Source organism: Solanum tuberosum, unplaced genomic scaffold (genome assembly GCF_000226075.1).
Source record: "Solanum tuberosum cultivar DM 1-3 516 R44 unplaced genomic scaffold, SolTub_3.0 scf00243, whole genome shotgun sequence".
NCBI lineage: Eukaryota > Viridiplantae > Streptophyta > Magnoliopsida > Solanales > Solanaceae > Solanum > Solanum tuberosum.
In genome coordinates, this window is record NW_006239166.1 from 863,093 (window position 1) to 886,454 (window position 23,362).

Below are 23,362 nucleotides of genomic sequence, written 5' to 3' on the forward strand. Positions count from 1 at the left end.
TAGTTTTTTTTCTCACCCCCCCCCCCCACCCCACACACACGAGGGGTTGAGCTCATGGAAGTTTGTGACACCATTTTTCAAGTTTGCACGAAGAGTGGTTGTGTAACAGCTTAGTCCACTAGTGATATTATCTGCTTTGAGTATAGATTCACACGATTTTATAATGTGTCAAATAGAATTTAAGACTTGCTTCCTTATATACTCCGTATCTAAAATTTTATATGTTAGGAGTTGCAACTCCCATTTTAGATTTGGGTTCAATCTTAATCAAGGATGTTAGATTCAATGAATCCAATTGTATGAGCTAAGACTAGGAATCAATCTTAATCAAGATGAGGAGGCAATTAGCAACAAGTTAAACAAATTCAACATATAAAATTTCTGCTTGTTAGCATAATTAATGTTGTTTGACTCAAATTTCAACCAGTTCATTTTCTCTTCTTACGTTATGCACACATTTCATGGTCTGTTTTTGTTAGACTTTTCTGGGTTTTTTTTTGCTTGTTTGTTAACGCACGTTATGTGCATTAGAGCTCGATTATTTTGAATTTTGTGTAGGGCTCTATTCGGAGGGAAGTGCTTCCTACCAATAATGTTTTCATACCCAAAGCTCAAACCTAAAACACTAGTTAATGAAGGAGTAGTCTCATTCACTGCACCACATCCTTTGATGGTCCACACCCAACACCCAGTTTTGTTAACTATCAGGAATTAGCAATGAACAAATTCTACAATTAAACAACAAAATTTGTCGCAAATTCTATTTAATAGCGGATTAGCATAAAATCCTATTAGCTATAAGTAAATCAATGACTAAATTCGTTGCTAATTTCAATTATTCTTTTTTTTGTGTGTGTATATCGTGGATAACAAGATTATTTTTTTTAATTTTGGTTTCCAATTCGATATCCAATATCCATATTGGAATCTGACTAATTAAGATTAGCGCCATGTAGATTTCCATTCGTGGATAACGTTCCCTACCAATATGTTTTTCATATCCAAGACTTAAACTCGAGACCGCAGATTTAGGAAGGAGCAAGATTTAGGATATCAAATCTTTGACCTAGCAAATGATTCCAATGGAGAGGGAACAAACATTCTCACAACTCACAAGCAACATAACTTTTTGAGATATTAAAATAATAGATTTACACAAAATAGTATTTGTAGTGCCAAAGAGCTAAAGGGGTTTCTACTTTTTATGTGTAAGCCCAAGGGAATATTAACCAAAATAGTGATTATAAACTAAAAATTATATAATAATATATTTTACCAGGACCATGACACAGGTGTGTGGAGTTGGGAATGTGGTGGTAGATCTATGGATTTCTTTAAATAGCCACAAACTTTTCCATTAAGAAAGAATGTCCACAGGAAACATTCCATTTTTGTTTTTTAAAAATAGGGGCACATGTCACCAACATAGAATTAAGCACAAGTGACACAACATTATTATATTTATACACTAATACATACACCTATCAAAAGTAGAAAATGTGCACTAGAATAGTTTATAAGTATTTGTCTGTATATATCACAAACTTATATGTTGGAATAATGTCCACTATAGATGGCCACTTATCCCCCATCTTGGATTTTTTCAAATCCTAGTTTTGTCTTTGTTGCATGTCATGTAATAATATGTGGCTTCAATTCTTATTACAATTTGGTAAACATAATAAAGTTTTTTCTTATTTTTAAACTTCATATCCAATCAAACGGTACTGCATAAATTAGGATAGAGGAAGTACATGTTTTGAAAATCTTACATGGAGAGCGGCAATTAAAAAAGTTTATAACTGTGATATCCGAGTTAGCTTGCGTATTTGACTAATTCCACAAGGTGCCCTGGTTGCTACCTCCCACCAACACAGGTATCGAATAACTCTGTCCACAGAAGCTTGAACATATAAGGAAAATCCACCTAGTATTTTTGTCTCTACTAAAATTTAAACTTGAGACCTTATGATTCTCAACATACTACATTGACCACTAGGCAACACTCATGAGTTCGATGCAACAACTATTTTGTTGAGTCCGAACAATACATATAGATGTAAATATATCTCATGGTCATTCACAATTAATTTTGGTTAGGTAATTCTTTCTCTCTAGTAAAGGAGAGTTGTAATAGGTCAACAATCAACAACAACCACATATAATTTCATAAGTAGAGTCTGGGAAAAGTGATAAGTACGCAAACCTTTCCCAGACTCTACTTATGGATAACAGAACATTCATCTACATTAGCATTCTTACATCAAATATATCATGGATATCATAACATACTTGTCCTACAACCATCCTATAGAACATGCCTTTTAACAATCGTAGATTATTTACGATGAATTCTCACCATATGACGAAGTTGAGTGAATACAGGGACTTGTAATACTCACCATACAAGCTCGTTCGAGTTCATTGATGCCACGAAAATGCGAGCTAGGAGTGCCAAACATGCCTTGTGAACAAGTTCATGGTGCACAAGCTGCAATGTTGTTCATAGGACTCTACCTAGTGGCATTAGGTGTTGGAGGTATAAAGGGATCACTACCACCCCACGGTGCTGAACAGTTCGATGAATCAACTCCGCGTGGAAGGAAGCAGAGATCAACTTTCTTCAATTACTTTGTGTTCTGTCTCTCCTTTGGAGCTCTCATTGCTGTCACATTAGTTGTTTGGATGGAAGACAATAAGGGATGGCAATGGGGATTCGGAATTGCAACTTTAGCTATATTTTTGTCAATCCCGATATTCCTGGCTGGTTCACCATTCTATCGGAACAAGATACCTCGTGGTAGCCCTCTTACAACGATCAATAAGGTATATATTTTTCAAATAACAACTTATTTATTTAACAAGCACGCGTTGAGCTTTATAAACTCAACAACTAACCTCATGTTATAATGCGTAGGTTATAATTGCAGCATTACTAAATTCTAGTGCTAGTTCATCGAAAAACTCAAGCACTGTCATTGCAAGTATGACTTCAAGTCCTTCTCCTCCGATTCCAACGAGCAAAGATGTGGAATCAATCGAGACAGCTCCATCAAGTAGTTTTAGCTTTCTTAATCGGGCTGTTTCAGACACACCAGCTTGTGGCGCACTAAAATGCACAGTGCAGCAAGTGGAAGAAGTTAAGATTGTGATGAAACTTTTACCGATTTTCGCCTGCACCATCATGCTCAACTGTTGTCTAGCTCAACTAAATACATTCTCTGTCCATCAAGCTGCCTCTATGAACACAAAGGTTGGTTCTTTAAAAGTCCCACCGGCTTCACTCCCAGTTTTCCCTGTAGTATTCATCATGATCTTAGCACCAGTTTACGATCACTTCATCATCCCATTTACTCGTAGAGTAACCAAAACAGAAATGGGGATCTCACACCTTCAACGTATTGGTATCGGTTTGTTCCTTTCCATCGTGGCAATGGCAATCGCAGCTCTAGTTGAAATCAAACGCAAAGGAGTAGTTACTGATTCAGGACTCATTGACTCTGCTAAACCATTGCCTATAACATTCTTTTGGATCGCATTTCAGTACTTGTTTCTCGGGTCAGCTGATCTTTTCGTTCTAGCAGGGCTACTAGAATTCTGTTTCTCAGAAGCACCAGTGAGTATGAGATCATTGGCAACATCTCTGTCGTGGGCTTCTTTAGCTATCGGATACTACCTCAGCTCGGTGATAGTGTCTATTGTCAATCGTGTAACAGGCATTTCAACGAACAAGCCATGGCTCGCGGGTAGTAACTTGAATCACTACCATTTAGAGAGGTTCTACTGGCTAATGTGCATACTCAGTGCATTAAACTTTATGCACTACTTATTCTGGGCAACAAAATACAAGTATACATCAGTCACGTCTAGTAGATGTTAGGCGTTGAGACGCATAGATAAAACTTTCGTAGTTTAAATATATGGTTTTTTTCTAGACTTCAATGTAAATGTGTCTGATGAATTGCTGGATTGAGACCAGCAAAGAGGTCAAAATAGAACTAGCTTTTGATCAATTGATCTCATATAATAACATCTAAAGGCTATCAAAATGCTCCTCTTTGTCTGATGATCTGTAATCATAAGTATTGTAACTATGGACTAAGTTTCTTTGACTCTCCAAAAATGTTGAAGGATTCGACACTCACCTGATTGACATTTTTGAAGAGTCTGAGCAATATAGGCTACGGTCCACGTATATGGCTGAATTTGGAAGAGAATGTAAAGTTTATAGGTTTGTTTTTGGACCTATTTACTCAAATGCATTCATCAAACTGATGATTTTTTTTTCTACAAACTCGGTAATGTGCTATTAAAAATATCAAAACATGTGATTTTTCCTAGAATATAGGCAATCAATCAATGTTTTTCAATATTTAGTTAAACATATGTATTTTGATTAGTTAATCATCACTTATACTTCCTCCATCCCAAAGGGTTACTTTTGTAAAAAAATTTATCACGACTCAACCCACCGGGCCGTGCAGGCACCCACTCTAACACCTAAGTAGGAGAACCCTCATATCCCAATGGTTAAAACATGCGGAGAATTAACGACACGGAGATAAACGAAAACATGGCGTTTTTTATAAATGAAAACCTTCTTAACAAATTCGGGTTAAGACTTGTAAAGTATTTAACACCCCCAAGGATCTAGCCTAAACAGATACAAGAGCTACTGAGAGTACAACATGACATAATAATGAAAAGACACAACTCCCACCATGCGGAAGGAAAAGTAGAAGCTGCTGGAGAATTCTTTGTCTTCATCTAATGAAACATCACCAATCTGCCTCCAGACTATGCCAAAAAGGCATAGCAAGAGTAGTATTAGTACAAAACCACACATACTGGTAGGCATCATCGGTCAACCCGATGCCCACCGCATAACATAAGAAAACAACTAGCAAGAATATGCGATTAACCACTCGCTTCTCCACCTTTACCCACTCTGGAATAGCTCAGAATTACACTAGCACCCTTAATACTAACCACCTTTCAGTCAACTTACTTATTAGGTTCTTGATCTTAGCCTAACCATCCTAACGCATAGAAAAGTCCACGAATACAACTACAAGCATTCCGACTCGCCACCCAAGACACACCTTTACCTTCTCTTCTAGGTTACCCTACCCTTGTCACCTGGCACATTACATCAAGCTTTCTAACCACCAACTATGAATTTCCTTTCTCCAAGATGAAATCCACCTAAGTAATTACATCAAGTATACTACCCCTACTTCTCGCCCTTACAATACACGGACAACCCTTGCTCTCAATTATTACGACCCTGGAACCCTTAGCCTTCCCGATTCATTCTATAATGAGTTACGTAACAAGTTTACTCAACATAAAAGAACAATCAAATATAAGTCCTCATAACCATATGACAACTCCGGGGAATTACAATATCATTTATCATTACGAACCATGTTCAATTTCACAATCCTCAAGATACACAATTATGTCAAGTCATTGGTCCTCTCATGAAATCCAAACCCAAACTGTTAGCATACCGGAACGTGGTACCCGATCCAATGTTTATGACGGAACATAGCAATCGATCCCATATTTATGCCGAAATGTGGCAACCGATCCCATATTTATGCCGAAACGTGGCAATCGATCCAAGTTAGTGTATCGGAACGCAACACCCAATCCATTCAACAAGCTACAATCACAATCACAAGTACATTCTCATAATCATAAAATCGTCATAATTCATGGCATTCATCATTCGTCTATCTCATTATAGTGTGACTGATAATGCAACATTGCATACATACACATATTATAATGAAGCAAGAATAACATATATCACACCATCATGAAATCACAACCATCACAATGAAGTATTCATCGACATATATTACTTAACAATAATTCGACCAACTTAGCCCTAGTTCAGCACCTAAGGCTTCTTCCTATGATTTAATCATCTTTTGTTCGGTGCACGAAGGCCTACGCATAAATCCAACCATTGATTTACATTATATTACTCAGTGAGCACAGATTTATAACTACTTAATTAATAAAACCTAGCCTACCTGGGCGCCAAGCAGCTGCACGGGGTTTTGGCTTTGATTCTTGTTTTCGGGATTCGTGACGGTGATCTTGATCGGAAATCCGCAATTCATCGACCTCCTTACGCTAGAAATCTCCTCTCCTTCCTTCCCTAGCTTAGAGCAGCTTTTTGGGGGTTTCTAGGGTGGTTTATGTCTAAATTAGGCATTTTAGGAAGAAGGAGAAAATAAGATTTCGTGTATTTACATTCTGTCTCGCCTATCCCGCTCTAGCGCCAGCTTACCCCGCCGTGGCGCCGCCGCCCTAGCGGCATCTGGCCCGCACTGGCGGGACAGTAGCCCAAAAATTTTCCGAATTTTGCTTTTCCTAAATAACGACAGTTCGGGTCGTTACAAAAATACTACTATATATTTTACTATAAGTACTCCCTCTGTTCTTATTTATATGTCGTCCTTACTAAAAATAGATGTTTCCTAATACTTGTCATTTCACAAAATCAATACATAAATAACACTATTCTTCCTATTTTACCTTTGAGAGATATTAGTCTTGAAAGTATGAATTCGACCAATATAAGAAAACTAAATGATTAATTCATGTTCATTGGTTAATTTAATTAATCAAAATAAACTAATTTATGTTCATTTATGAAAACTTGTATTCAAGAGGACTTCGAGAGAACACTAAATAAGGGTACAATGGTAAACTTACATAATTTCTTGAGGGACGTGAAATCTAAAATAACATATATAAATAGGAACAAAGGAAGTATTAAGAAAAAAATAAATGTGTTTTTATAACTAACTATACTCTTATACTCCATTTTCTTGATACGGTTTGATTCTCGAGAGACAATTATTAATTAAAGATAGTTTAGACCTCTTTTTCGTTCTTCAACAAAGGCTTTTGTTTCAATAGATTTTCTTCAGATAAACATTAAACCAACATGAAAGTTATGCAGACTATTTAGGACAGTCAGGGGATGTAGCTCAGATGGTAGAGCGCTCGCTTAGCATGCGAGAGGTACGGGGATCGATACCCCGCATCTCCATTCTTTTTATTTGCCATTGGATGTCCATATTTGTGTGAAGCTCGACTAATCTAGATTTGATTGGAGCTCAACTAAGTCTTGCCTTGAGAAAGCCACCTTATAGCAGGAGTCGCACGTCCGCTTGCTCCTCAAAGCAAAGCATTAAAACTTAGTAAAATAATTTTTTAGATGGTTAAGGATACGGTCATTTCACATTGCGACGACGATTTAGTTTTTAGGCCTATAAAAGAAAGCTCTGCAAAGAATAAAAGACATGAGAGAAAAATCTCAATAAGTTTTTGTTATTATCTTGTTCTTCCCCCCCTTTTATAAGTAGAGGCCTTGAAACCTCTTCCCCAATTATTTATTTTTTTGGTATTGATTTACGATCTTAATATCTTAGTCAAAATAAAAATGAACTTAATAGACTTTAATCGTTTCATTTTTATTCTAGATGAATTCTCCTATAAGCACTTATTCCACATCATAATTTTTTTTTGTCCAATCAAATATTGATCAATCCTTCCAAGGGAGGGAGTAATTTTCTTGATTTATTCTTTTGCTACTTGTGGGGTGATGAGTAATGAGTGTAGACTTTTTCTTTATTTGTTCATCACTTGCGGTTGTGCCCACCACAACATCACAAAGGTTTATTTAATGGTCCAATAGAGACACTTCTGCCCTCTGACAATTGTACTGTATAATACAAACAAAGATAGGGGGCTCCCCATTGTGTTTTAATCTTAAGGTCCCATCCCCACCTGCTTTACAACTTCCTCATTAATTTCACCAGTCTGTTAAAGTTTCACTACCAAATCAAAAGAACATGCATATAGCATTGAACAGGGACTTATCAAATGGAGGATGGATCTAGGGGTGACACGGGGTTCACTCGAATCTCCTTCATAAAAACTGATATGATATATATAAGGAAAAATTATATAATGAGACATACTACACAATCATACATGTTATTGCTAGCTATACTTTTAAAATATTACTTATTTTACCACTAATTAAGAGCTTCATCCCATATATTGATGGAGCTACACTTAAATACATGTATTTTGCTATCAAATAGGCTAAAATAGAGAGAGAGGCGAGCGAAATTCGTTATGTATCTCATATACATGCAAATCACACTAGATACATGTATATGTATATATCTTGCATGATTCACATGAATCTGAGATACCAAATACTTAGGAGAGTGGTGAGCGAGATGGGAGAGAAACGAGGGAGGCGAGCAATATTTGTTATGTATCCTAAATACATGTGAATCTACTTGGATACAATGTATCTAGAACAAATTACTCCTATTTTTTACCTCATTTATCCTAAGATACATGTGTTTGGATTTATCTGAACACACCAAAATATGGTAAGATACGTAATATTGCAAACTAGAGTGTACCTAAGTAATTAACTCCTAAACTAGAGGAATCTATGTAAGTTTCCCTATATATAAGTTATTTTAAAAAATTTGTATGTATATATTTAGATTTTAGACCTCCTAAATATTATATTATAGGTAGTCTTAGTGATTGAGGGATCAAAATTCACCTTATGATTGCAAATTTAAAGTATTATTTTTCAAACTCCTTAATAAAAATTCTGAACACATCACTATATCGAACACATCACCTAGGTCTAACATGTGAACATGGAGAGCAAATTTATTGAATGATTGCATCGACTATCTTTGTCACAAGTAAATATATCAAAATTTGTGCACATAATTAATCAAACCAATAATCATATATTAATAACTTTACATCTTACCAAAACATAATTGCTAGAAAGAAGGAATTTTCCTTCTCATTGTTGGGTATTTAGGTCAGGTACATGCCCCAACTTATTCTCAATTTGTATTCTAAAAACAATCACTCACCTAGGCCTCTATAGTGAAAGCTAGGCAACTATACCAACAAAAAAACACAAAAAAATAAAATAAAACACACCAATCTTTTGTTTTTCTTCTTTGGGAAAAAATGGTGACCTTTTCTCAATGGTACTTAAATTTCTATTCCAACTATCTATAGTGAAATAATAATGCACCTATTAAATTCTAAACTACCAATTCCAACACCAAAAAAAAAAGGTACTATAAAAATTTACTGCATTTTTACCCAAATTGAGTGTCCAGGAACACCTTTGTGAACCACGAACACCATATAATAACCCAGTGGTGCAATATTACGCGATGGAGGGGCATACACCATGATCTTTTGAGTGAACGACGATAGTTGTTGAATTTCCACAATGTCCAAAATTAACAATCGTTGATTCATCGCGAATGAGTGTGTGGTAAATGAAGGTGCAATCATTGTTACCATGACCTCCTTCATATCCTGAGAAACCCCGAGTGTAAATGTGACGGAGAATTTCTGACCGTACGATACGGGTCCTTCAACAGTCGTGTTCGATGGACGGAGTTGAGAGTGGTGTGGGCTCAAGTAAGGTGGCATAAATGCTTCTAAGCTTAACTCTGTAGGGTACTTTACGCCTGTGAAGTTGTACCTTATATGCGGATTACTTCCACCCACTAATATCCTGCCATCTGGCAATAACGTCGCTGATGAGTGGTACATCCTTGGTATACTAGTGGGATTGAGTACACTAAATCTTTTATTCGGGTCGGGTTGATCCGGTTCGTATAAAACCGGATTCAATACCGGATCAATCGCGCTTTCCCACCCGGCTGTCCCTTTTGATGCTCCATTCAATATAATCACATCGCCCGTAGGCAATAACAACATATCCGGCATGACCCGACCCGAAGGCATATCCTCCATGACCCATTTAGGATCCGGATCCGTTATTTTAATCCGCCCACATGTCCTCGAAGCAGGCATAAATCCACCTACCGCCGCTTGTAAAAACGCGCCACCATTAGCACCACCGCAAACCATCACCTCCACCACCGGAGAAAAATCTCCGGCGACTAATTTCATCGGTAACATTACCGATGATCCAGTCGCCGGATAACTCCTTTTCTCACCGGGAATTACTGGAAACTCTCTAACAACTCTATTTTTCGCATAATCTAACACAATTGATCGTTGATTCGCGAAAATGTACACATTTCCATCGGGTAAAAGGTATAAAAACGGATATAAATTGTTTTCTTCTTTAGGATCAGTTGTTTCCTTCAAAAACGGAAGGTGAAAAACATAATTAGTGTTAGAATTCTGTGGAAAAAACTCGTAACTATAAGCATTTCTTCCTCCTATGATCATAATACGTCCGTCAGGAAGTATATGATCGGTTGAATACCACCGTTTAACGGTGAGATTCTGTTGAAGTTCCGTCCAATCACAAGTTTCTTCGTCATTACACGGTGAAAATAACCGTATTTTACGTTCACCGTCGTGGTATCCACCTGTTTGTATAAGGGTGCCGTTAGAGTTAACGGCACCTGAGGAACACCAAACGTCCGTTTGAACCATGAGCGGACGGTACGTATTGGTGGCTACATTGTAAAGGATAGAATGAGCTGTGCAATCTACTTTTATGGCTTCGTCATTATACCTGTCGAAAATATAATTAAGTAAGTAAATAAATAAATAAATATTATTTTTAATCCATAATTTGTATATATGTCCAAAAGTCATGTTGAGTTTTCGAATGATTAGATAAGATGATCAGACAATTCAAGTCGTACCTGCATTTGCCCCGAGGAAGGGAGAGGTTAGAAGAACCGAAATCCGTTCGATCGAAAATGACAACCTTATTATTATGTAGAAGTTGCATGTGCATGGCTGAGATACCAATGGATTTGTGAAGAAGAATCCATTTACCCTTTGTGTGATCTGAGTTTTTTTGGTCAAATGATGATGAACTATGTTGTCGGTGGTAGCTCTTTTGGCTTGTATCATGTTTGTGTGATGAATTACATGAAAGAGGGAAAAGAAGGAAAAGAGCAAAAATGAAAGTAAAAGATACAATATTGAATGCCATAATAACAAGAGGGAGTGCTTGAAGTTCAAATTTATGTGTTTTCTTGAGGGGATTTTTAAAAATAAATGAATTAGGAAGTTGATATAAGTAATAAAAAAAATACTAGTAGGTTGATAGGTTCTTAAAGGGGTCGAATTAATTTAATTAGTGTGAAATTTAAAAGTTTAATTGTGTGAGGAAGTGAAAGACTAAGACTTTTCGTTTATGATTTATAAATTAGAAATTTTAATCAAATGTTTATAAAGATTTTTTAATTTACTCAAAAACTTTCAAAATACTTAAAAGCACTTAAAATAAGTAAACTCAATCACACTCTAGGAGAAGGGAATATAGGCAGGGGAGGAAGTACTTCTCCATTCTTTAACTATAGGTCACGAATTTGAGTTCCTCTAGGTACGGAGTCGCCTTTGTTAGGGATCACTTTACTACCTAAATATGAAATTTCTCTCGTGAATACAAATTTAATCGCAATTCAATACGAATACCAAATATAAAAAAAAGGCAAGGGAGGATAGGGGAAATGCATGGACAAAGATTGGGTGAAAGTAATCAATTAATGCTAAATATATAGAGAACCAGAGAGGAAGTTCTTATATTGGTCTGATCATTTTGACTTCCAAAAACAATTATTACTATTTGAGTTGTTATTTATTTAAAGAGAAAAAAGAGAATATAAATCCTTTTTTTATATTGTCTTAAATGGACTTTGGTTAATTTACTTTTACCTACCTCTTTATTTTTCCTTCTTTTTATGCTTGCTTTGGCAGAGAAAATGAATCTTGATTCTTGAACTTTTAACACTTGTTCAAAAATTCATGACTGGTGTATTATATACCTTTTTTTTTATAATTTACTATTGCATAACATTAATGAACGATAATTATCGTAAAAATTTTAATATTTTATATTTATACATAATATATCTATTACAATTTCATAATATTTGAGTATTGACTGTTATAAAAGGGTAAACTTTCTACAAATAATATGACTTTATAATGAATGTCACTAATCAAAGAAATTAAGCTATTATAATGAAATGTTATTCTAACGAACTGTTATAGTGACACTTTAATATAGTATACTTATATAAGTAGCCATTTACTAAAGTTGGTTGCCTCTAATTAAGTAAATGCCAATTTCATTAGGTATTCTTAGATATGGTACAATGCCTAGCTGTTTGATTTGGATGAAACAAAGAGAATTTATTGGACAGGTTTGCTGATTTAACATTTCACCTTCTAAATTAAACTATATATGGGAGTAAGAATATTAGGTACGGATCGATTCGGTTTAATTCAATAATTTTAAAATAATTCATGATTTAACATTTCACGTTCCAAATTAACTACATATGGAAGTGGGAATATTATGTATATATGGATCGATTTGGTCTAATTCAATAAAAAAAATTAAAAAAATCACTCTCTATGATAGTATTAATAAATTTATTTTATATATATAAATCAATACAAAACGTGCTACTAACATTTGATATCATTATGGTAAAACTTAAAATTCATAAAGTTCAATAAATATTGATTTTTGCCTCTATCAATAGGTCAACCAAATGTCTTCGATTTGAGTTTTGGAAATGCTTTTTTTAAATAAATCCTACTCACAATTTAGATCGATCAATCTGGTGAGTTTCAAATATCAAATAGTTAAATAAAAGGGAATTTTACACAAATCATATAGTGTTAAAAGAGCTAATTACATATTATCCCTACTCTTTTTCAAATTACAAAATCCCTTAAAATTGGTGGAACTTGGATTCATCCCAAAATATTTCGATACATCGCGTCCTGATTTAAAATACATCGCATCTCAGTTTAGGATACCTCACTCAACATCCCGATACATCACGTCGTCCCGATACACCGCGATTTCGGATACATCCCTCAACATCTCGATATATCGCATCTCAATTCCGAATACATCACTCAACATCTCGATATATCGGGTACATCCCGATACATGAGAGAAGAGATTTTGTAATTTTTTTCAAATGATAGAAAAAAAATTAAAATAAAATAAAATAAGTTGCGTATTACATAATTTTTCCAATAAAAAGCGTCATACTACGTTTCATGTATTGACTTTTAAGGCTTTCCCATTGTTGAATAAATTGCATACTACATATGTAATTAATTAATGCTACAATTGCCCCATTGCTTTTGGTTTTCTATCACAGTCTCTATTAACTCCATATATTTTTGCCCATTAAGCAACATAAAATATATTATAATAAAAGTAACCATGATGACATATCTTATCCATGCTCACTCGAGCACGAAAGCTATTTTTTAGATAATATTTCCACAAGAATCATAAGTTGAAGTCCTAAAGTTTAGCAGCACTTGTGAACCTTCACAATCAAACAAGTTTTGGATTATCTATGGATACAAGATTTAAAGTTAATAATATTTATAAAAATATTTATTTTTAGAATAAAAGACCTCATATAGCTTGATTAATTCGAGTTCATGTCCGGAAGTCTGACGCGTTGGAGGTAACACTTTTCCTAACAAAAAGGACTCTATATTAAGGTTCAACCTCAAAATTTATGATTAAGGATGAATAAGCAATTATCATTTCACCATTAACCCGTATTGATACATCGATATCTAGTTAATGTATATATACTAATTAAGTTTAAAGTCAATTACTTATCAGTAAATTATGATCTAGATATATCACTAATGTCATAATATCAACTTTCATGAATTTTATGAAGTTAAATATCTGAATGCTCACTCTATTTATATTAATCGATTAGCCAGTCATGCAATTTTATTTTGTTTTTTTAAAGTCATTTAACTTTTTTTTAGTTAGCTTTCATAGTCGCCCAACTCTGCCTAATAAGCTTATGGAAAAATCTTTTTTATCAGAAAATTTGATCAGAATTTGGCCAGAATGGTAAAATGAACTGATTTTTTTTCTATTTTTAATTAAAATGTATTAAAGTTAAATAGGTAAAAATGTTCAAAAGAATATATATATATATATATATATTGAAAATTGTATTTCCAACTAAAATGATCATGAAAGTCAACTAGACAAAGTGAAAGCATGGCCATATAAACTACTCCCTTCCTTTCATTTTACTTGACCTCTATATCAAAAATAGATATTTCATTTCCCTTGTCTATTTTAACAAATCAAGATAATTTTATTATTTTTCCCAAATTATCCTTAGTATATTAATTAACTACGTAAAGTAGATGCAGTCCAATTTATAATTTCAATGCATTATTAATAAGGTTAATTTTGTAAAATACACCTATAATCAGTCAGGTAAATAAGCTATTCAACTCTTCTTTGATGACCAATAAAAGGTTGTGTGGAATGGTAAGTGTTTCTTCATCCTTAATCAAAAATCTCGGGTTTGAGTCCTCCTGAGTACAGAGTCTCCTTTGTTAGAGAACGTTTTACCATCTAATGTGAATATTGAACCCAGGAGGAAAAAAAACAACTCTTCTACTAACCTATGATATTTGTTAGAGTTGTGTTGATTTAAATAGTTTTAATAAGTTCAGGAGGGCATGATTAATTTTGACAGCCTTAGTCAACTAGTCCTAATTAATTTTGTATAATAAGGGTCCACTAGAAACTTTAATATTTTGTCGGTCAGCATGGTTATTAAAATGCTTGAATTAAATGTAAGTATGTAGCTACGCAGTGGCGGACTCAGGATTTTCATTCAAGTGTTCAAAAAATAAAAGTATAAACGTGTATATATAAGCCAACAAAATAAAATTTCAAGAAAGTAGTAGTATATAGTTTTAGTGGCGGACCCTTGAATTTTTTTGGGTTTAAAACCACCTCTTTTAGCATGTTTTATAAAATAAAAAAATAAAAAAAACGTGAAAAACGGAACTGAAACCTTAAAAAATAAAAAAAATGAAACTGAAAAATAAAAAAATTAAATGTTAATTCAAGGATTCGAACCCTCGACATGAGGCTTAAATTTTAGGGAACATGTTGCTGGGCTATCTCTTTCTCCTTGTCATTGAGGGGGGTTCAAAATATATATATCCACACAAATACAAAAAATTACCTTATATATACAGTGTAATTTTTTGCCGAGGGAATTCGGGTGAACCCCTGGAACCCACGTGGATCCGCCCCTACCTGCAGGCTGCAACAATTAAACCATTTGTATTCTCTCAAGAATTAGTTTTTTCTTCTTTGATTTACACAAATAATGCAAACAATTTGGACATTGTTATTAGGACATGTTTGGATATCAAAGTGAAATTGTTTAACCTAAATTCATTAGTTAGGTTAATCAGATAAAATTGAGGTCACAAATAACGTGAAAACACTTCTAAATTTGGCTTAAATTGTTAGTTTCATCTCCAAAATATTAACAGTCTTAAAAATACTCTTTTACTTGACTAACTAAACTTATATACACCCTATATCTATCACATGACATAGCAAGTGGTTTCAAATTCATGTAGGAGCACAGAGCTCTTAGTAAAAAGTCGAGAGGAGTATTGAAAACACTCTACGCTTGGCGAGAATCTAGGAGTGTATTTCACTCGTGTTGCAAGAACAGGGGTGTATTTAAATTTAATTAATCAAATAAATGGGTGTTTGTAATGTTTTTTATTACATTATACTATTGCATTCTATTCATATGTAATCTAAATTGAATTTTCCTTAAACGTCATTGTATTTCATTTAAAGTCTCTTCACTTGTTTCTATTATCGATTGTTCCTAACTTCGTTAAAATTGTGAATAAATGCTCATTACTTGATCATTACTTAATTCAAAAGTGTTATAAAATATTATAGTGTGGATGTCAATTATATCAAGAAATTACTTTTGGATAAATTTTATAGCTAAACAATAAAATTTGTTATTAATCTTAGCAACATATTTTCGTTAGCTACGAGCAAAATAGCAACGGACCAACGACAAAGTTCGTAGGAGCACAGAGCTCTATTATGAAGATAACTTCCACCACCATTAATCTCATCCATTATCTTCATGACTAATGTCATATTTATGACTAACATTTTGTACGCCTCTACATAACACTAAAAAAGAAGGGCATAAGGGTTCATATTAGATGAACTTGATGATACTTATATTGGAAGAATAAGAAATCTATCCTCTCGTTTCTCTATTTCTATTGTTCTTATCTTTAGTATTCTTGTCTTATTGCTTTAGTTTTAAGGGTTTTTATTTCACTTATCACCTTTTCCTTTAATAAATTAGACAAGCTTTTCAATTAATTAAAATTAATCAACCAAAGTTATTCGCTAGTAAATCACATATTTGTGGACATTTTAAGTGCATAAAACCTAAATATATCTGAAAAAGTCATTTTCTCCTATTCAATTTATAAGTGATTATAAGAGATCATTTGGCATCCGGATATATGACAAAGAAAAGATCAAATTTAAATTACCATAACATACTGTTTATGTTTTCTTTGGGGGTTTTTTTTCTGGTACCAATGAGCTATATAAGAGTACATTTTTTCATCAGAATCCAATGTGTTTATCAGAAAGAAAAAAAATAGGAAACACAAATTTCTTCAAGAACTAGGAGGTGCTAGCACCCATTGACCACCCTCTCACAGCAACCTTTACAGCAGCGACAACACTGCGATGCCTCATCTCCGGATTTAGCCCTTGTTTCTCCCGAGCCTCGTTAGTATCTTCTATCTGAATACCAACAAAGTACGCAACCTATGCAGCCAAACGGGACAGAACAACAAGGGGTTAGCTCAAGTAGGACTAAATTTTTCAACAAGCAGCAGTAGGTAGAGGTAGCTTAAGTTGTGTTGTCACAGAAAACAACAAACTATGCACAAAATGTCTAATGTGACTTGTCACTGAGCTCCAACGACAATAGGACGACTATGCCTCAATTGTAAGCTAGTTGAGGTCGGCTATGTGAATCTTCATTGTCCATGTTGCTTCATTCAGACCTGTCTCAATCCAATATTGACAAGTGGATTGAGACTGAGCTTTGTTAGGTTAATTTGTATCAAGTCAACATAAATGTCAGCTTGATTTACTACCTTAACAAAGCAATTAACAACTGGTTTCACTGCCTACTTCTATTTTTCCGCCAAGTTCTGTGAACATTATGGCTAGGTAGCAACCTATCGACAAAAACTCAAATCTTTTCGAGCATTGGTTATTCAAGAAGACATTGAACTAATCTCAGATCTACATCTCCTAATACAAAGCAAAGAAGAAATTTAGTCCATCCATTACTCTTGATGCCTGAGAACCAATTCACATCTCGAATCTTTTTTTGAAACTGGTAAATGTGTATTCCTCAGCATTAAGGACATGCTGGACACCATCAAAAAGTGTTAGATAAAAAAAAATAACTAGAAAAGAAGATACTTACAGAGATCTTAATAAATCTACAAACTGATCTATATCCTCTAAACCTACTTCTTTACGCCAAAAGTAGAAAGATATTATACAATTCCACTTAACTTTCTGGATGGAATTGGATCTACCTTAATAACACCTCCCATTTCTCTCTCTCCAAACTGTCCACCACATCTCGAATCTTGATTGAAGCATAATGTATCCAAAGGTAACCGATAAATTTCTAATTCATAACCCCATATTTTGTAAAACTGGAAACACTAACAGGCATGTCTAAGAAGATGTATTCATTCTATTTGGACATGACATTAACCTAAAAGAACCTGTCAAGAAGTTGTTTACTTTGAGAAAAACATGTGGATATGTTCTGTTAATAGACTATATATCACCTTGATAGGTGGCGTGAATCAAAAGAGCGCCATAATCTTGACAAAGGCAGTGGTGATGCCACTAATTTATGACACCAGTGAACCTACAATTGGCTTGGAACTCTGAACAAACTCAACTAATGAAACATAGCTTGTCTTGGCTCTTCGGCCAACTTACTCTTGGGACTATAGAGCTTGTTTATTCAATGATAATTTAACTCTACTAGTACTAGTTTAAATACAAACACGTTTCTTTTTGTATGTTTCCTTTCGTTTCAATGTGATACGAAAAAGGAAAATAAGAAATTAATCAGGCTCACTTCTTTAGATGAATCAAATCCTCTGCAAAAGTGAACTCAAGAGGTTCATCCACAAGATACGGCAACAACAAAAACTACAGCTACACATCAGCCCCAAACGAGTTGGGTTCGGCTAAATGAATCCCCACTTCTTCATTAAGCTCATTTCAGTTAAGCTCCGCAAGATACACAATTATTATTGTTGTTTTTGTTGAGTTCATGGCTAACACACCCATGTTGGGCGTTCATTCATGAAACTACATTTGTGGTTACAAAATTGTTAATTTATTACTCCTCCCTCAAATGCAATTTAAACAAAATAGAGAAGTTTCATATTAAAAGATACGTCTGTTAAACATGTACCTGCAACAACTATAACAACTACTATGCCTTAATCTCAAACAAATTGGAGTGACTTGTATGAATCCTCACTGACCATGTTCCCCTTTTAAATTCATCTTAGGCCAACATTATACAAAAAAAAAATAAAGGTTGGTAAATATGTACCTACAACAACAACAACATACCTATTCTAATCCCACAAATGAGGTCTAAGTAGGATGAGATGTATGCAGACCTTACCCGTACCTTTGTAGGGTAGAGAGATTGTTTTCAATAGACTCACGACTTAAAAGGGAAGTTATTCATAGAAGGGTTGCAAGAAGAAAAAATGACACCAAAATTTCAAGAAACAAAGCAAAATGAAGCAATAGATTATAGAAACACATAGAAGAATAAGAAACTACGTGATTACTAAATACTACTACTAATAAGTAGAAAGGATATGTGGCAACCCCTTGCCTCTCCCACTTGACAGGCGACCAGCCGACCACACTCGGCTACCTCTAACCTTTTACCCTAATCCTCGATCTCCATAGCTTCCTATCTAGGGTCCTCAGTAAGAAGAAGATGTGTCACGCCTTATCTAATCACCTCCCACACCCCTCTACCCACACCGTTCTTTTTTGGCCTACCTCTACCTCTCCTAACTCCTGCTCAAGCCAACCTTTCACACCTCCTAACTGGCGCATCCATGCACCTCCCAAACCATCTTAGTCTCGCTTCCTCGTTTTGTCCGCCACAGAGGTCACTCTCACCTTGCCTCGTATAACTTTGTTCCTAATCATATTTCTCCTACATCCATCTGGGCATCCTCATCTCCGCTACATTCATCTTCTCGACATGGATAGTCTTGACTGGCCAACACTCTATCTCATACAACAATACTAGTAAATATGTACCTACTAGTTAAAAATATTACCTTTCCTGAAGCACTCCGGATCGGTGAGATGTGAAGAAAATTCCAAAACGAGGTTCCATCTTTTCTGAAAGAGAACACGCATCCACCAAGAGATTGAGCCTTAACAACAACGAAACAATTCTTATCTAAATGTTATGCAATGACCGGAACCAACCTGTAATTTAAGATATATACAGTATACGGTTGTTCATTTTGGATGCATTGTTTTATCTGCAAAGTGAGAAAAAAGGTAATAAGGATTGCGATCAGCTGCTCAACCGCATACCTTCCCTTAGCACTTCCCCCACTTAAGAAAATCTTAATCTTAGGAAGGGCACCAAATCTCTTATCCCAAGATGTAGCAGTTAGCAATGCAACAAACGAAATTAAGAAAATGAGAGCAGATCTGCAAAGAAAAAATTACCTGAAATTGTGTGCCTCTGTCTGTATCTTCCCCACTTAAAAACCGACAATTACGACCCAATACTTCATGTCTCAAGAAGCCTATTGAAGAAAAGAATTGTTCCTGTTAGCAATATTAGTTAGAGTAAGCCCTCATGCTCTTTTTATGAACACAGGAAATAGACCCAAACCCATAAACAATGAGAACATCCCATGGAATGAACAAAAGTTTACACTAGTGTAAATTAGCTACAGCTTTAGCACCTGTTAATTTTAGGAAGGCATCACTTGCATAGACAATTGGCATGTCTGGTAAGTGTGCATCAGTTCTGCACGTTTCAGAAAGATATTCCAAGAGAAAGTGTTAAGTCCATCCAAGAACAGATCATATCGGTCATCAAAACAAGAAAATTAGGAATTCAAAAAAAAACTCACAATACAAAGCTTTGTTTTATTCTACCAAAAGATATATTTAAGGATGCGCTGAGCAGACTTGTTCCCGATTGACAGCATCTCCTGTCACTGACCAGTCTGCCATTCAACTCACTGTAGTTTGCCAACACGGACATTATGTTGTTGACAGCAACACTGGCTTTTGTCTTTTCTTGATCACTTGCTTCACAAGGTCCTTCAACATCTACTTCTGCGATATATAAGCCTTATGAAAGGAATCCTATGAATTGAACCTAAAGTAACAAGACTAAGGAAACTCTACACTAGGATTTAAGAATGAAAATGAAACAGAGATAATCCAAATGCACAAAAATGGGAAACAAAGTCCTTGTGCAGTACAAGGTAGCTGGACGAACTTTTATGTTTTATACATACTGACTAGGACTGCTAATCTGCACGTCGAAACTCCAACACAAAGTGATGGGAAAGGTGTATGCATCCAAAGCATAACCAAGTCCTAACTCAAGCAACTGATGAAAATGAGTCAAAACATGAATTTAAGCTTAAGAGAAAAAAAGGGTTGCCCCGTGTAGGGTCCTGGGAAGGGCAGCAACCCAAGAGGTGTGATGTAGACAGCCTAAACTAAATTCAAGCATTAGTGGTTGCTTCCACGGCTCTATGTATCACACGGAGACAACTTTACCATTGCTCCAAGGAGCAAAGGCGACCATTAAAAACAAATTAGAACCATAAGCTAAAGACTACAATACTCAAATGATTGGAGATTAGTGCAACAAATTTCAAAATCATGTTCTAACGGTGACAGACACGAAGTCCCAAACATCTTAATGATCATATTTACGATGGAAATGAAACGATAAGTCCACCACTATAAACAACCAAAAATTGAGAGAACTTTCAAGAAGCATAATGAATAAACACATACCTGTATGGTCCAACCCTGAAACTGTATCAACCGATAATGCTCTATCCACTTCCATAGTCGAATTCGAGCAAACCTCCCTCCTACAACACTTATAGACATACTCCCTGCAATTACCTCCATCATAACATACTCCTCCATTTCTCCCAATTCCACCACCTAATGAATTTCTCCTCCTCAAAATAGGCACTTGAATTCCCAAAAAATGAACCACCCTCCCATCCTTCTCACTATAAACGGGACACATATTAAACAACATCCAAAAGGGTGTCCCATCCTTCCTATAATTCAACAAACTAATCTGTATACCCCTCTCCTCACGAATCGCCTCTCGAATCGCCATAACTGATCTTCTATCAGTCTTAGGCCCTTGAAATACCCTTCCATTCTTCCCTAAAACCTCATTCTTGGAATAACCAAATACTTTCAAGAAACCCCTTGATGCATAAACAATAGGGTGACCAGAAATAGAGGGATCAGTAATTGTAAAACTATCAGGCAATTCATCAAGAGCTTCTCTAACCCCATCTGAGTATTTAACATTAAATGATTTTTCAATTAAACCCAGTTGTGATTCCATACTGATTCAACTTGTTTTGGCTCAAAGACTGTAACTTTATCAGCAAAGATTAACCCCAATCTCAATCCCATGTGTCAACTATAATTGGGAACTTCAGCTTCAACCCATACACAAAACAAGAACAAAGAAATCATCAATAAACAAGAAAGACCATATAAATAGCACATAGAATTTAATATACCACACACAAAAAAAAAAAAAAAGGCAACCCCATATACTAAAGCTCACACTATACACAGGATCTAACACAGTCTTACCCGGCATTTCTACAAAAGACTTATTAATTCTGACATATTGATCACGTGATAATAATTTTATCAGTTACGATAAAAATAATATTTTAGTGTCATAAGAAAGAAGAGCTTACATGGATGAAAATACCTAAGGTATTGAATGAACAATAAGAATTGGGGATATGTACATCAATCGTTTTTAGTGAATGAATTATTTTATATGAAGGAATTTAATGTTATTGGAGAAAAAGAATAGGAAACAAAGTGTTGAAATAGTCATTCATGTAGCAGATTTTTTATTAGAGCATGTGGTTATTATTTGTGTATTTTCAACTATTTATACATTATAGTATATTGATTGTAAATTGTAATATACATATTTACGATAATATATGCTAGTTTAACTATTTTAAAAGTAAGTACATTATTGTATTTACAGATATGACTTAGTGATCAATAGTGTAAGTTGAGCAATATGAGGTCTTAGATTCAATTCTCATAAATGTATACATGTTATTAATGGGTGATGTATGATATCTCATAAAATTAACCCTCACAAATTAATCGGGCTGCGTGAAATCTAACTCATGAACAATTTTATGTAGTTGGTTGAGTTGTAATTGTCAATTTTTAAGTTGGACAAATATAGTCCAAAAAGAAAGAAACAATTTGTCAAAAAAAGAGATGTGATTATAAACAAACCTTATATTATATTACCATTTACCAACAAAGAAAAGTACAATTTTTATCACCATTTATATAATATAATACCAATTAGCATCATTTATGGCAAATTTCAGCAAAGAAATGTTATAAGTTATAGTAGTAAAAATATTGGTCCCTATTCTTTTTTTTTAATTAATTATTTTTATTTTGACAAGAATGATGCTGAACTATTGCATGACAGATGTAATGCATGAGAGGACTAGGAGGGTGATAAACACAAGTACATATATAATTTATTTATTTTTTAATATACAAGCCACAAATATAATAATAATAACAATAAATAAATAATAAAAAGTGGCACTAAGTTTTGAGCCAATACAACAGTCCAAATTAATCTAGGTGTGGTAGAATCCACCCACCCCACCCCCACCCCCTTTTATTTTTTCAGTAATTTGAAATCGTTATTTTTTTCTGTATCATTTTCTGTCGATTGATAAATCACATTTTACGGGAAATTAAATTTTATAGAATTCATATAAAAAATAACTATGCAGTCGTTACACTATTTGTACATATCAAAATAATATTAAAATGGCTATTTGAATTAGATAATACTAGTAATTTTTTTGTATTGATTATGGATCCCTTTCGTTTTATTCAATTTTATATTTTCTAAAAATATAAACAAATAGAACGTATTTGAATTGGAAAACAAGATAAGTGTGGAAGAAAATAAATATGTCAACTTAAATAGACATAGTTTATTTAATCGATAACGACATTTATTTATTTATAATTTATAATTGAAATGAAGCATATATTAAAAATCTTAATCATTAAATTAGGTTAGTGACATGA

The 23,362-nt window shown here is 34.4% G+C and overlaps 3 protein-coding genes and 1 non-coding gene across 4 annotated transcripts in view; 2 read left to right on the top strand and 2 right to left on the bottom strand.

Moving 5' to 3' along the window:
• The window catches only part of LOC102578808 (protein NRT1/ PTR FAMILY 4.6-like), a 5,949-nt gene extending 1,820 nt beyond the window's left edge, over positions 1 to 4,129 (top strand). The window contains exons 4-5 of the mRNA XM_006357225.2: positions 2,386 to 2,826; positions 2,918 to 4,129. Coding sequence (XP_006357287.1) covers positions 2,386 to 2,826; positions 2,918 to 3,880 — 1,404 coding nt within the window. The 3' untranslated portion in view covers positions 3,881 to 4,129. The remainder of the gene's footprint in view (positions 1 to 2,385; positions 2,827 to 2,917) is intronic.
• Positions 4,130 to 6,999: 2,870 nt separating this feature from the next.
• TRNAA-AGC (transfer RNA alanine (anticodon AGC)) lies at positions 7,000 to 7,072 on the top strand. The gene has a single exon. It is a non-coding gene; the product is annotated as a tRNA-Ala (tRNA).
• A 1,714-nt stretch (positions 7,073 to 8,786) lies between these two features.
• LOC102579139 (galactose oxidase-like) lies at positions 8,787 to 11,083 on the bottom strand. Its single transcript, XM_006357226.2, has 2 exons — positions 10,716 to 11,083; positions 8,787 to 10,582 (listed from the first exon to the last, which is right to left on the bottom strand). Exons 1-2 carry the CDS (start codon positions 11,009 to 11,011, stop codon positions 9,166 to 9,168), a joined length of 1,713 nt encoding a protein of 570 aa, XP_006357288.1. The 5' UTR covers positions 11,012 to 11,083; the 3' UTR covers positions 8,787 to 9,165.
• Positions 11,084 to 16,465: 5,382 nt separating this feature from the next.
• Positions 16,466 to 21,795, bottom strand: LOC102598309 (protein TWIN LOV 1). Its single transcript, XM_006357199.2, has 7 exons — positions 21,026 to 21,795; positions 20,122 to 20,329; positions 19,951 to 20,015; positions 19,709 to 19,788; positions 19,460 to 19,515; positions 19,306 to 19,369; positions 16,466 to 16,717 (listed from the first exon to the last, which is right to left on the bottom strand). Exons 1-7 carry the CDS (start codon positions 21,600 to 21,602, stop codon positions 16,571 to 16,573), a joined length of 1,197 nt encoding a protein of 398 aa, XP_006357261.1. The 5' UTR covers positions 21,603 to 21,795; the 3' UTR covers positions 16,466 to 16,570.
• Between the last annotated feature and the right edge of the window lie 1,567 nt (positions 21,796 to 23,362).

What these genes read in the sequence shown, in the direction of transcription:
- LOC102579139 (XM_006357226.2), bottom strand. Translation starts at nt 11,011, where the DNA reads ATGGCATTCAATATTGTATCTTTTACTTTCATTTTTGCTCTTTTCCTT. An exon ending in CTTCCTCGGGGCAAATGCAG is followed by an intron (nt 10,583 to 10,715) that starts GTACGACTTGAA and finishes TATTTTCGACAG; the next exon opens with GTATAATGACGAAGCCATAA.
- LOC102598309 (XM_006357199.2), bottom strand. Translation starts at nt 21,602, where the DNA reads ATGGAATCACAACTGGGTTTAATTGAAAAATCATTTAATGTTAAATAC. An exon ending in ATAAAACAAAGCTTTGTATT is followed by an intron (nt 20,016 to 20,121) that starts GTGAGTTTTTTT and finishes TGAAACGTGCAG; the next exon opens with AACTGATGCACACTTACCAG. An exon ending in TGCCTTCCTAAAATTAACAG is followed by an intron (nt 19,789 to 19,950) that starts GTGCTAAAGCTG and finishes TTTCTTCAATAG; the next exon opens with GCTTCTTGAGACATGAAGTA.